Source organism: Haliotis cracherodii, unplaced genomic scaffold (genome assembly GCF_022045235.1).
Source record: "Haliotis cracherodii isolate W230 unplaced genomic scaffold, xgHalCrac1.p SCAF_1, whole genome shotgun sequence".
NCBI classification, from domain to species: domain Eukaryota; kingdom Metazoa; phylum Mollusca; class Gastropoda; order Lepetellida; family Haliotidae; genus Haliotis; species Haliotis cracherodii.
The window spans coordinates 31,735,644-31,750,649 of record NW_027266264.1 but is presented as its reverse complement, the minus strand read 5'-3'; the positions used below and the strand labels follow the sequence as shown (position 1 = coordinate 31,750,649).

General features: G+C 42.7%; 1 protein-coding gene across 1 annotated transcript; it reads right to left on the bottom strand.

Moving 5' to 3' along the window:
- Positions 1 to 4,041: 4,041 nt before the first annotated feature.
- On the bottom strand, positions 4,042 to 13,682 carry LOC139455312 (uncharacterized). Its single transcript, XM_071236867.1, has 5 exons — positions 13,668 to 13,682; positions 11,466 to 11,672; positions 7,761 to 7,854; positions 5,472 to 5,550; positions 4,042 to 4,762 (listed from the first exon to the last, which is right to left on the bottom strand). Exons 1-5 carry the CDS (start codon positions 13,680 to 13,682, stop codon positions 4,519 to 4,521), a joined length of 639 nt encoding a protein of 212 aa, XP_071092968.1. The 3' UTR covers positions 4,042 to 4,518.
- Positions 13,683 to 15,006: the final 1,324 nt, after the last annotated feature.

Genomic DNA, 15,006 nt, shown 5'->3' with positions numbered 1-15,006 from the left:
GGAGCATTGGGACCTCATATGTCTGTAAGGTTCAGGATATTACTTTCCTTATTCATTGTTCATGGCAGCATAACCTGATAATGGTAAGTCATTTAAATGAAATGTTGACCAGTGAAACTACTTCAAAGGGTCTGTAAATTCATACATTTCTTTCTTAAAACCATGCAATTTGCTTTGCAGAGTTGCTTCCCCTGGGCACGCCAGAAACTTGTGATAGTGGGTTCGAATCCGGTAGCCCCATTATGTTTCTAGGTTTGTCAGCACCATACTAAGCACGTGGGGTTCACCCAAGTGGTAAATGTCTGAGACCTGCATCACTTCGGGCTTCCACATTAAGCTGACCCAGGGTGAAATAAATGCCATACTGTTTAAAGCTGCTCTGAACCCAAATCACTCACACTGTGTCTTTCTTAAAAGGATGATGACATATTCGAAACTAGGATTATTTGTCACTGTGAACAAGTTGTTTCATGTCCCGAGCCTTCATTCACCAACCATTCAACTGTGACAGGTTATCCATCACTCCTTGTGGTTGAATAGTCACTTTTCAAATATTTGACAGTTTGCACAGCCATTATTCATACACCTATAATTTTGAGTCTGGAATGCGGGTGTCCTAGTTGTCTAAGGCGCCTATGCAGAGTCTTGACCAATTGCCATGATCCACTGTCCGTGGTATCCATTTGTCAAGTCAACCTGATCTTAATCCTAGTTCTCATTTACTTTGAAACAAATTGATCTCACACGTGACTCAAAGCAGCCTCCAACCCAACTCGGGTGGAATAGGTCTTCAGCAACCCCATGCTTGCCGTAAAAGGCACTATGCTTGTCATAAGAGGCGACTAACGGGATCGGGTGGTCAGGCTCGCTGACTTGGTTGATGCATGTCATCGTGTCCCATTTGAGTAGATCGATGTTCATGATGTCAATCACTGGATTGTCTGGTCCAGACCGCCGTCGTATAGCTAGAATATTACTGAGTGCGGCGTTAAACAACAAACTAACAAACAAAATCAACCCTAACTCATTCAATCACTAACTCTCACTCCCAATTTGAGTCAAGTCAAAAGTCAATCTCATTAAAATCATATGTTAGTGCTTTCTGCTGCTACTTTGTACCAGTGTCCCAGCGGTACTCAGCACTAAGATCTGATTTTAAGGAGATTGACACAGTAGGGAATTGGGGAAACCCTAGTTCTTGTTCCTTTCCTGCTTTAACATGTGTCACGTGTTTGTATTAATCAGGGACTATTTTCAAACGTCTGGTGCCAGTTTCCGTACTCGGTCTAGACATCCCAATTGATGCAACCTGAGAAGCTGACACGTGATCATTGTGTCTGCGTAACGGGACAATTATTAACTACTAGATTGAAATATATCATTAAATTTGATTTAGCAGACACAATAAATGCCTTGCGAACACTTGAAAGAGTAACAACTCTCAAGACTATTAATTGACTTGAGCCGCACCTAACTCTAATGTTCGTCTCATCAGACTAATTTTGTTTAAACACAAACATTAGACCAGGTCTCATTGCCTTGGCCAGTCCAGCCCATCCAGACAGTTCTCCATGCGGGACTGGCTCCGGTTGAAGGCCAAGGTCATCTGTCCAGGGATGCAAGCCTTTGTTACCCAGACGTCTAATTGACTTGGATTGTACATCCGAGCTTGTCTGCAAGTCTAGTAATAACCCACGACACAAATTAACAGCAGTCAACACTACAGTTTCACACACACTCATAGATTTGTTACTCGATTGGACAGCGGCATCAGACAGCGGCACCAGACATTGTTGATGAGCATCCATTCAGGGCCAGAGATTATAGTTAGTTAAGGTGCTGACTTTTCTTATTGATTACGAATCTGATCTACCTTCCAAGAGAAACGGAACACAATGATCGAGAAGTCCCCGATAGTGGGCTGATGAGATCCTGTCAATACTGTACAGGCTACGATTACTGTCCATGTGTTGCCATATTCGTGACCACAGATGGACATTGCATTGACTATCGATATTAATACGTTGCCGTAGGATGGCACAGGACCATATGGGGAAGGCTCATGCCACTAATCGGCACATGTGCCAGTAAAAAGTGCCAGTGAGCTGACCCACATCCCTGTGTTATTGTTTACATCCCCTTTCAGCAGCAGCTGTGTTGTGCCGAGACTGTCCTTTATCTGGTTAAAATGTCCCGGACTGCCTGAAGATCTGGTTAAATAAGGACACAGCACTCTATTGCTTCAGTTAGGAGATGACTAAATTGGATCCCGAAGTCAGGCTCAGCCAGTTGGTTGATTGCGTGACACCGTACACGGGCGGTATGGGTGAGTGAATGAGTTTGCTTTTAAGCCGCTTTTAGCAATATTCCAGCAATATCACGGCGGGGGACACCAGAAATGGGCTTCACACATTGTACCCATGTCTGGATTCGAACCCGGGTCTTCGGCGTGACGAGCAAACGCTTAACCACTAGGCTACCCGACCGCCCCGCTGGCGGTATGGACGTTGTTGATAATATTAACCACAGACTAGTGACAGCCCGCCCTGATATCGTAAGAACATTGCTGACTGCGGCGGAAACACACAAACAAACAAACAAACAAACAAACGGAGATTCGGGTTTGGTTGGCAACATGGGTCTAATCTGTGAATGCATGTTCTTGGTATTCCTAACCATGACACAGCTGTACTATTGCTGCAAGCGGCGTAAACCCTACCCACACTCTCATCCATCACGTGTTTCAAGCCTAGTTACATCTGATTGTCAGAAATAGACCCAGTTAGCTGACTTGTCTGTTGGACATCATGACATCATTATCTTTGATGATGTCACGTAACAACTGACTCGGTTTCATTCACATGAGATCTTCTACTCCAACACCACAAAGCCTGATTTTAATGGGATTGCAACTGACCCTGAAAATCTATTTGTCCGAAAAAAATGTTTCCCCGCTGTCATATAGCTGGAATATTGCTGTGGCGGCGCTAAACAATAAACAAACACAACAAAACAAAACTATTTTATAAATAACTTGTTGCTCCCATGCAAGAATCAAACCAGCGTTTGGTCAATAGCAAATGTACTTAGTGTTGTGTAGGTCTTAGTTGAAGAGCGTTCGCGGTCAGGCCTAGTCAAACTGTTTACTACCGTATTCGACGTAATAAGCGCCCAGGGCGCTCTCAAAATAGGGGGCTCTTATTAGAATATTATTTCAGATAGAGTGTTTCAAATGTCCTTGACCCGACATCCCTGTGCGTTCTTTTTACATATCGGGCGGGTAGTTATCACCTATGTTTTGCCCTGATTCTGTAAGCTGTACATTCAGCTAATGTAATGTAATATAATCTAATGGAAATAGGGAAATATGTTAACTTTAAAGATGAAAATTTGACATGTTTAATCGACCGAATTCAAGTAGGAGGAATGCAATATAGAAGAAGGTATGTACAGGTCTAAGGTAAACAATTGATACAGAGTGTTGCGTTTTGCAATATACAACCAGTAATCACATTGATATGTAAAGGTCGCATAAACGTTCACAAAATGGAGACGCTATATACACACGAGTGTACATTTGAAATATAGGGAATTATAACTCAATAGCCTTTTAAGTAGACTGTCGCCATGCGCATGTGTCCGTAGTGGCGGATCCTGGTGGGGTGGCGGGGTTGGGGGGTGAGGGTAATAGGGATCTACCACCACCCCTTTCTATAAATAACATCCCAATGTAACCACCCCCATCCCCATTAGCAACATAATAATAAAATACTCGTGTATTACCTTGCATCACGGGGACACTCCCTCCCCACATGCATTGGGGATGATGCGCTAAAATATTGTCTCCAGCCTTACAGCGCCGACATGTAATGTATGATGGAACTGTCCTAGGACAAATACAATTCCCAGGTAATAACCAGCATTTGTCTGCAGCAATGTAATGTATTGGATGGGTCTTGATTCTCGTCAACACGTCCTTGTCCCAGTTCGCAACTCATACGGCAGTATATGGAACAACACTTAACACCTCAAACTGCTGCCAATTCGGAATAATTTATTCATTATTCATTCATTTTTATAAATATTTCTCAAATAAACCACCAAGAACAATTCATAAATCGCTAGTAAATACACCGTTTACACATATTTTTAAAACCCAGTTAATTCAGATCAGGACCCGGTAACGGTCACTGAACTATCGTCCTGAGTAAAATGGATGTCATGGGTGTTCCTATCAATAGTCGCCGTAATAGGGAGGTTCTGGATTAACGGGGTCCGTGCTATGGAGTTTTACTGTTTTAGACTATTCCGTGTCATACGTTGTGAGTACGGCACAGATAGATCACACACTGAATCTAATCGTCCTTATCCAAGAAACAGTAGCTCGTTGAACAAAATGAAACAAACTGCAGCTCGTCGCTGACCGTCTGAATTAACGTGATACGTTTCAGCTTCGCACGCCTGTACCCGAGCTCGCTGACATTTAGCGCAATACAGTTCACTGTATATGTCTGTACTTCATACCCCAGTTATGTTCTCCTTTGCGTCGTGGATTTCTCCACTGCCTTCTTCCACGGGGCAATCCGGGTCTTTTTCACATAGCGGCCCGCAGATGAACACACCGAAATCGCAGCATTTGCAGAACAGGTCATGAGCCCAGCAGACGATTGACGCCAGCTGACAACACCCGCCATAGTTGCCACAGCAGCCAAGGTCAGATCCAAGGATGTGCCAACCATTCGCATACGGACATTGGATCTTCCTGCAAATTGGATGTTAGTCATGTTTATGAGAGCAATATAGTTCTTGAAACATTGTTGAATTAAAAAGCATCAGAAATATTGTCCATTGCGTGTGGAATATACGGAATCAGAATACATCTCTGCCATCAGTCTATTGTGAACAAAAATAATATAGTGTTTGTTTGTTGTTTAGCACAGCAATATTCCAGCCATAAGACGGCGTCCTGTAAACACTCGAGTCTGGGCCAGACAAACTAATGATTGATATAATGAGCAACGCCCCACGCTGTCGGGATACGAGGACTCACAACCAGCCAAAACATCGAGCCTTACCACCCGGTCCATTCAGCCGCCTGTACAACAAGCACAGGTTGCCGGGTATCAAATGTTAACATGAACGATCATAAAAGTTCAGAGAGTCAAAATATGAGTTTGGTCAACAATTACTGTTGTTCGAGCAATGCCGTGGACAGAATAGGTCATCAGAACTATGTGCTAGTCGTAGGGTCCCATATAAAGTGGATTGGATGTTTGAAATAGAGGTTTGTTAATTCGTTGATGAAGCTGTTCGCGAGAGGTTCGTTTGCTCCGTACTCGTGATATAGCTTGATTATTGCTGACTGCGGATTACCGTTCAGTCTGCTGCCTAACCCCAGTGCTGCTGTGGACAACCCAGTGACTACACACAATGTCCTGCCCCTACTACACATGCTGTACTAGGAAACTCACGATGTGCAGTTGTGTCGTTCACAGGCTGTCCTCCACGCTCGCTCCTTCACCTTAAACTCGTTCCGAATTGCTCTTGTACCTAGGTGGAAGGCAAAATATCACATACATTCGATTTGTCAAACAGCATTTCAATCATAACGTGACGTCCCTGGACAAGGTATAACATGACGTCCAGGGACAAGGCATAACATGACGCCCTGGGACAAGGTATAACATCACGTCCAGGGACAAAGCATAATATGACGTCCAGGGACAAAGCATAACATGACGTCAAGGAACAAAGGATAACATGACCTCCAGGGACAAAGCATAATATGACGTCCAGGGACAAAGCATAACATGACGTCAAGGAACAAAGGATAACATGACTTCCAGGAACAAAGCATAACATGACGTCCAGGGACAAGGTATAACATGACGTCTAGGAACAAGGTATAACATGACGTCTAGGAACAAGGTATAACATGACGTCTAGGAACAAGGTATAACATGACGTCCAGCGACAAGGTATAACATGACGTCCAGGGACAAGGTATAACATGACGTCTAGGAACAAGGTATAACACGACGTCTAGGAACAAGGTATAACATAACGTCCAGGGACAAGGTATAACATGACGTCCAGGGACAAGGTATAACATGACGTCTAGGAACAAGGTATAACACGACGTCTAGGAACAAGGTATAACACGACGTCTAGGAACAAGGTATAACATAACGTCCAGGGACAAGGTATAACATGACGTCTAGGAACAAGGTATAACATGACGTCTAGGAACAAGGTATAACATGACGTCCAGCGACAAGGTATAACATGACGTCCAGGGACAAGGTATAACATGACGTCTAGGAACAAGGTATAACACGACGTCTAGGAACAAGGTATAACATAACGTCCAGGGACAAGGTATAACATGACGTCCAGGGACAAGGTATAACATGACGTCTAGGAACAAGGTATAACATGACGTCCAGGGACAAGGTATAACATGACGTCTAGGAACAAGGTATAACATGACGTCTAGGAACAAGGTATAACATGACGTCCAGGGACAAGGTATAACATGACGTCCAGCGACAAGGTATAACATGACGTCTAGGAACAAGGTATAACATGACGTCTAGGAACAAGGTATAACATGACGTCTAGGAACAAGGTATAACACGACGTCTAGGAACAAGGTATAACATGACGTCCAGCGACAAGGTATAACATGACGTCCAGCGACAAGGTATAACATGACGTCCAGGGACAAGGTATAACATGATGTCTAGGAACAAGGTATAACATGACGTCTAGGAACAAGGTATAACATGACGTCTAGGAACAAGGTATAACATGATGTCCAGCGACAAGGTATAACATGACGTCCAGGGACAAGGTATAACATGACGTCTAGGAACAAGGTATAACACGACGTCTAGGAACAAGGTATAACATGACGTCCAGCGACAAGGTATAACATGACGTCTAGGAACAAGGTATAACATGACGTCTAGGAACAAGGTATAACACGACGTCTAGGAACAAGGTATAACATGACGTCCAGGGACAAGGTATAACATGACGTCCAGGGACAAGGTATAACATGACGTCCAGGGACAAGGTATAACATGACGTCCAGCGACAAGGTATAACATGACGTCCAGCGACAAGGTATAACATGACGTCCAGGGACAAGGTATAACATGACGTCTAGGAACAAGGTATAACACGACGTCTAGGAACAAGGTATAACACGACGTCTAGGAACAAGGTATAACATGATGTCCAGCGACAAGGTATAACATGACGTCCAGGGACAAGGTATAACATGATGTCTAGGAACAAGGTATAACATGACGTCTAGGAACAAGGTATAACATGACGTCTAGGAACAAGGTATAACATGACGTCCAGGGACAATGTATAACATGACGTCCAGGGACAAGGTATAACATGACGTCCAGGGACAAGGTATAACATGACGTCCAGGGACAAGGTATAACATGACGTCCAGGGACAAGACATAACGACTGGGAGGTAGTATATTGTGATGTGCAGTACACCACACTGTGGACTGGTAGGTAGTGTCTCTGGACAGGGAGGCAGTACTTCTGGACAGGGAGGCAGTATATCTGAACAGGGATGCAGCATCTCTGAACAGGGAGGCAGTATATCTGAACTGGGAGGCAGTATATCAGAACAGGGAGGCAGCATCTCTGAACAGGGAGGCAGTATCTCTGGTTGGGGAGGCAATATCTTTACTCTGGGAGGAAGAAGCTCTGGTCGGGGAAGCAGTCTCTTACTTCTATTCCTGATCCTCGTGGCATCCACCAACAGTGCCGTGACAACAAGAGTCATGACAACTCGGCACATGAGTTGACGCATCTCAGTCGCGAACTGGAAGGAGAAGCAATTGTCACTTTCACAATGACCCCAGCGTTCACTGCAGAACATCTCAAGAACAATCGATCTCGAGCATACACATATACTTCGATTGATGAAGACTCTTTTTTGCCATTACGTATTTTGATTTAGGTTGGTGAGCTTAACAAATTTTCAGTTTGTCAAATAGTAAGTATAGCAGACTTATATACACACCCTGCATTTCAAAGACCTTCGTTTATATAGAAACCCACAGACGTAAACAACTTGTTTAGAGCAGGAATACGTTCATTCCATGTAGAAATGTTATATAGATTAGCGTTTGTGCTGCGTGCGGAACAACGGCCTCTTGGTCTCTATAAAGACGTAATATTGCGGAGCGTAAACAGCCTCAATCAAACGGTATTTGATCAAAACACTCAGGAAGGGAAACAACTTGTGTTATTTCCATGCCTAAAATAGCCCCAATGTGGCTTCAGCTGGGACCGAATACAACCACAAAATACCATGAAATACAAGTAATGTCACATACATTAATCTTTACGTTATTTTGCCAATCTCTTAACTATGCCATTTCAATCACGCCAATAGCATGGAGGTGAGGTGAAATTTGGTTTAACGTCGCGTCCAAGATTATTGCACTTATATAGCGACGTGCATGCACGTGTATGTGTGTGTGTGTGGCTGCTTGTACTAGTCCGGACTGATGCCGATTTATAGTGCTAGCCCACTGAGATACCATGCCGAAGTTTAACATGAATACCCCACTCAGACACAATATACTGATTCCGAGCCGACCACTCCTTGTTTTAGCCTCTTAATGCCGAGCGCCAGACAGGGTAACAACAAGTACCATCTTTTAACGTCTTTTGGTATGACGGGGCCGGGGATGGAACCCCGTACCTTCCGCTCTCCGGGCGGACGCTCTACCACCAGACGGTCCAATAGCATGGAACATAATGATCAATTATTTTGGCGCACTGCATCTCGACGCGCATTGCGTTGATGAACCACGTCAATGTGACCGCCAGATGGACAGGTTTGTTTGGGTTTATTTACAGACATAACAAATGGCGTCTGCATCGGAACTGTTGCCGTGTGGCGGAGCCAGTAACAGGAGCACTAATTCACGCGATGTTTCTATAGAACAGGGCCCTATAAACACACATTGAGTTCACGAAAGCTGTTGATGATAAAATGGTTCTTTGTACTCATGTTCTTATCAATATTGCGTTTTGGTTTCTTTTACGCCATACGTATTTACGATAAGCTATTATGTAACACCTGATGCCATCACTGATTTTCATTTATACATTCGCATAATTTTCCCTTTCACTCACAGTGGAATCTGTTTCGGTGGATAATCGAGGCTTGTTGTTCTCTGGCGTTGATGTCTAGATATTTATAATATCAATAGTACGATGGTACGTTTGTCATTCTGTTGAATAATATGAGACTATATCTATATTTACATATTTTTCATCTGAAGGACACACATGCAATCGTGCTATATATTCTTGCTTACACACGATCAACGCTGGCGCATGTGTAGTCTTGTTGTTTGTTTGTTGTTTTACGCCGCACTCAGCAATATTCCAGCTATATGACGGCGGTCTGTAAATAATCGAGTCTGGACCAGACAATCCAGTGATTGGCATCATGAGCATCGATCCACGCAATTGGGATACGATGACATGCATCAACCAAGTCAGCGAGCCTCACCTCCCGTTAGTCGCCTCTTACAAACAAGCATACTCGCCATTTACGGCAAGCATGGGTTGCTGAAGACCTATTCTACCCCGGATCTTCAATGGTCTGAGAAGAACTTGGTTACAGTAGACACGAACATTATGGATGACAACTTCCTTTTTATACCGTAATAGCGACGTTACAACATAGATCCTTATACCGTTATCATGCAAGACAGTATAATAAACATGGCACAGAATAAAATATGGAAATTGAGTGGTTAACCACGTAACAACAATTAACATACATGAGACGGATTAACATGAGTACGTTAACTAATAGTGAGTAAGTGAGTGAGGTTTTACGCCGCTTTTAGCAATATTCCAGCAATATCATCAGGAATGGGCTTCACACATTGTACCCATGTCGGGAATCGAACCTGGGTCTTCGGCGTGACGAGCGAATGCTTTAACCGCTCGGCTACCCGACCGTCCTAGGTTAACTAATAACAACAGAAGGATGATGATGTGACAACATGATGATGGACTAGCACACGATATCCTAAATGAATTCTACATGACCATCTTCAAACAGCAAGCCTTCACCACATCACCCATCCAACCTAACTGTAGGTCGACTTTACACAATAACTATACACTATAAGAAGTAGTTATCTATACATTTCTTGTATAATTTGTCACCCGTCAACTTCTAAGAAATGCATGTCAAACAATTCAGCTTGTGATGCATTTTAATCCAGCATGCATAAATGTACGTAAGAAATAATAATAATAATAATAATAATAATAATAATAATAATAATAATAATAATAATAATAATAATAATAATTTAATAACAGTGATAAAATAAATAAATAATATAAATCACTGTTGGGTGAACATACATAATATATTCACCACAAAAGTTATCGAGCATTGCTTTAAATTATGTGACGGAATGCAATTAAACAAAGATTTTGACAATATTTACTGAAAATGGATTTTGAACGCTGCTTTCCATGACGTGACTTTATGGAAGTGAACAAATAAGGAATATATGTACTAAAATAAGAAGGTACAGTCTACTTTCTATCTCGTGTGCTATTACCTGCGTTCACTGCAATGAATGCTTTTTAAAACAATTAAAGGTTACAAATATTTTAAAAACATCAACGAACTCGTTCTTCACCAGTCTCATCTTGTATTAAAAAATATCCCGGTATCTCCATGCGAAGCGCACACCCGAGAGTACAATGCAAATAATGTTACACTTTGTATACCATGAATACAAACGTCTCTATTTACAGTTAAATACCGATAACAACTGCACCTGGTCGTATTGAATAAACTGTTTAAAACAATAGCCTACCTTTATAAAATCCACAGCGTGGTAAATCAATTCCTAAATAATCCTGGATATGAGACAATGTGATAGCCAGGTTTTGTAAGGCTTGTCTTGATTCGGTGCAGACATTGTTGTTTTGGCAAGAGGCGAAAAAAGTTTCGGTAACGAACTTGGCGGCGGAATCTACACCGGTTTACAACACCTGACCAAAGCCTAATGCCAAGGATAACTCAGTGGAGAACTTGTTGCAGAATATCGTTTTTAGAGTGTACTACTTACAACTGCAATAATGATGATTCTGAGAACGACACTACTACTACTACTACTACCACTACCACTACCACCACCACCACTACCACTACTACTACAACTACTGCTACTACTACTACTACTACTACTACTGAAGATTCTTATTAACAGATGATTATTATAAAAATGTATAATTTGACAATATCAAGGAACTACTCTTAATAACGTCTACGAATGCGGCACATCACATCTACAATCACTTGACGCATCAGGAGAAACAACATCTTTTACAGGAATACTAGTAACATGCTCTCTGTATTTCCCACCTGTTGGATACGCGTACCTGTGTACTTCTAACAACGCAGGGGTGCTCGACAATAAGCCAGGTTAATCCAAGAAGCCATTTTCCGTCTGTACAGCGTATTTTGCAAAACTCGAAAATAATAAACCATTCAATCGGGAATGAATAGTTTGAGCTTGCGCCGGTGATAAAAGTCACCCTGTTTGTATTAACTGTCGAAAATATGTTCTCCGACAGTCCTGATGGTTGCTACATGAATCCAACTGACGCAAGCTTTTACTGAAAATCAAAAACACGTATCTACAAAACAGTTCTCTTGTAAAAACTAACGTTCGTGGTACAGCTGGGGTTTTGCCAAAACCACTTGGTGTAGGAAACAGTTACATCTTCGCAAGGTGTCATTGCATTACATCCAGCTAACATTCAACACTTTTTTATATGATAACAGACACAATATAACGTATGTGACCAAATACCCTAGGGTTTAGATAACACTGTTTTCACACAACGTTTCAATTACAAGCTTTGTGTATAACCTTGTTTCCCGCATGGAAAACCTGCACAGCCAATCTTCGTCGATTGTGCGAGTTGCCCTTGATGACAACAGTGTGTATACTGTGAGCCCTCGTTAATCCGGGCGGTACTGTTGTCATCGAGTGCGGTCATCTTTACCTATACACAGCGGTACAGGCAGTGTACAGTGTCACCCAATAAAGTTCCGCTTTTTATGTATAATGTCATTTATCATGGCCACATGCTCTGCAAATCCTGCAATCGACAATAACTGCACGGCAGTCTACGAACCGTCAGTCGATTTCGTTACGCAATTTTCATTGAACTATGGATGGACTCGTTAGTCCAGCCAAACTATAATTCGATAATTCCAGCCCAGTTCGATAAGCGGCAAACTGGACTTTTAAAGTCAGTTAATTCCCTTGCCTCGGGGAGATGTCATAGCCATGATTTGCATCCTATTACTAAGTTGTTCTTCACCCAAGCAGTCTGGGTTTAGATGCTCCCCAGTTGGTCGAACATCCAAGCTAGGGTTAATACGTTCTTTCTAAGTGGTCTTTCATCCAAGCCAGGGTTTAAATCCTCTTTCCATGTGGTTCTTCGTCCAATCTAGGGTTTAAATGTTCTTTCCATGTGGTCCTTGATCCAAGCTAGGGTTTAAATGTTCATTCCGAGTGGTCCTTGATCCAAGCTAGGGTTTAAATGTTCATTCCGAGTGGTCCTTGATCCAAGCTAGGGTTTAAATGCTCTTTCCGAGTGGTCCTTGATCCAAGCTAGGGTTTAAATGTTCTTTCCGAGTGGTCCTTGATCCAAGCTAGGGTTTAAATGTTCATTCCGAGTGGTCCTTGATCCAAGCTAGGGTTTAAATGTTCATTCCGAGTGGTCCTTGATCCAAGCTAGGGTTTAGATGTTCATTCCGAGTGGTCCTTGATCCAAGCTAGGGTTTAAATGTTCATTCCGAGTGGTCCTTGATCCAAGCTAGGGTTTAAATGTTCATTCCGAGTGGTCCTTGATCCAAGCTAGGGTTTAGATGTTCATTCCGAGTGGTCCTTGATCAAAGCTAGGGTTTAAATGTTCATTCCGAGTGGTCCTTGATCCAAGCTAGGGTTTAAATGTTCTTTCCGAGTGGTCCTTGATCAAAGTCAGGGTTTACATGCACTTTCTGCTGGTCCCCAATGAAAGCAAGGGTTATCCTTAACGCTTTAACCACTAGGCTACCCCATCGCCCCACAAATCTGTCATCGATGAGATTTGTCAAAGAAGATATAACATACCTTAAATATAGATAAACGAGGCGCAGGTAAAGAGTTATTTTGGTATCTTTTCCACGTGATCTAGGATAGCTGTTTCAGTTTAATACACTGATTAATCAACTAGGGACATATCAAGATAATACAGACAGTCACAACACACGGGCTGTATCAGATGATGTATTAATACGAGTGTCTGTCGCAGCTAGGCGTCAGGTGCTCTCAATTTGCAGGGTAGTACAAAAATGTCCCTCCCAAGGAAGACAATGGCACAATAGAAAGAGATGGCATGCATGGCGCATAACTAAACCATACATGTATGTAGTTTCTCTACTCGTGATGGGACGATTACATAGAGCAGGGAAGACTTGTCTCGTTTAATCTCGAGTTAAGCTCCTGACTGTGCTGTATAACTACAAACTGAATATAAACCAGTGATACTCAATGAGATCAATATGCTAATGTTTGTCTTATAAAGTACCGAGAACCCTGCCATCGGAACGGGCAGCACTAAAGTGCCGCTCATCAATGGCGCCGCTATTCGCTTTGCAGAGATGCGTCCATTTGGCGTACAAGAAACCTATGATCTTTGGTTCGCATCCCAGATTCGCCCCGGTGTTTCTATGCATGTCAATACTCGTGTGTGTGGGTTTTGCCAACGTGGTGGCAAAGTCATCTGAGGCGCCGCGATTCGCTGTGCAGAGTTGCGTCCCTTGGACACGCCAGAAACATATGATTGTGGGTTCGAATCCCGGTTCGCCCTGATTATGTTTCTAGGTTTGTCAGCACCATACACGTGCTCGTGGGTTTTCACCTAAGTGTTAAACGTCTGAAATATGCATCAGTTCGGGCTTTCCTGTCACATTAAGCTTACACGCCGTGATATAACTGTTATACTGTTAAAGGCGGAGTTAAACCAAACTCACTCACTCAGTCACTCACTCGCCCTTAGATATATAGGAAGTTGTAGGAATGTTAGCGACATACCACGAATTATGAATGAACATCCTCGCATCCTCGGGTGTTGGCAGAAGTAATGGCCTTGACGTATGTCCATGCACCAATGTCTTGTTCACTGATGACATGAACACGCCCTTCTACTACCTACATGAACACGCCCTTCTTCTACCTACATAAACATGCCCATCTTCTACCTACATAAACATGCCCATCTTCTACCTACATGAACACGCCCTTCTTCTACCAACATAAATACGCCCATCTTCTACATGCCTTTCCCCCAACTTCATAAACATGTCTGTCTTCTACCTACATAAACATGTTTTCTTCTACCTACATAAACACGCCCTTCTTCTAAATAACACGCCCTTCTTCTACCTAAATAACACGCCCTTCCTCTACCTACATAAATATGTTCATCTTCTACCTACATAAACATGTCTCTCTTCCACCCACATAAACACGCCCTTCTTCTACCTACATAACATGCCCTTCTTCCACCCACATAAACACGCCCTTCTTCTACCTACATAACATGCCCTTCTTCTACATTACACGCCTATCTTCTACCTGTATAAACATGTCTCTCTTCCACCCACATAAACACGCCATTCTTCTACCTACATAAACATGACTTTCTTCTACCTACATGAACACGCCATTCTTCTACCTACATAAACACGCCCTTCTTCTACCTACATAAACACGCCCGTCTTCTACCAACATAAACACGCCCGTCTTCTACCTACATAAAAATGCCTATCGTCTACCTCCATAAACACGCCCTTCATGTACCTACATAAACATGCCCATCTTCTATCAACATAAACATGTCTTTGTTCCACAAACTTAAGCATGCC

What these genes read in the sequence shown, in the direction of transcription:
- LOC139455312 (XM_071236867.1), bottom strand. An exon ending in GCGTTGTTAGAAGTACACAG is followed by an intron (nt 7,855 to 11,465) that starts GTACGCGTATCC and finishes TTCTCCTTCCAG; the next exon opens with TTCGCGACTGAGATGCGTCA. An exon ending in GAACGACACAACTGCACATC is followed by an intron (nt 4,763 to 5,471) that starts GTGAGTTTCCTA and finishes TCCAATTTGCAG; the next exon opens with GAAGATCCAATGTCCGTATG.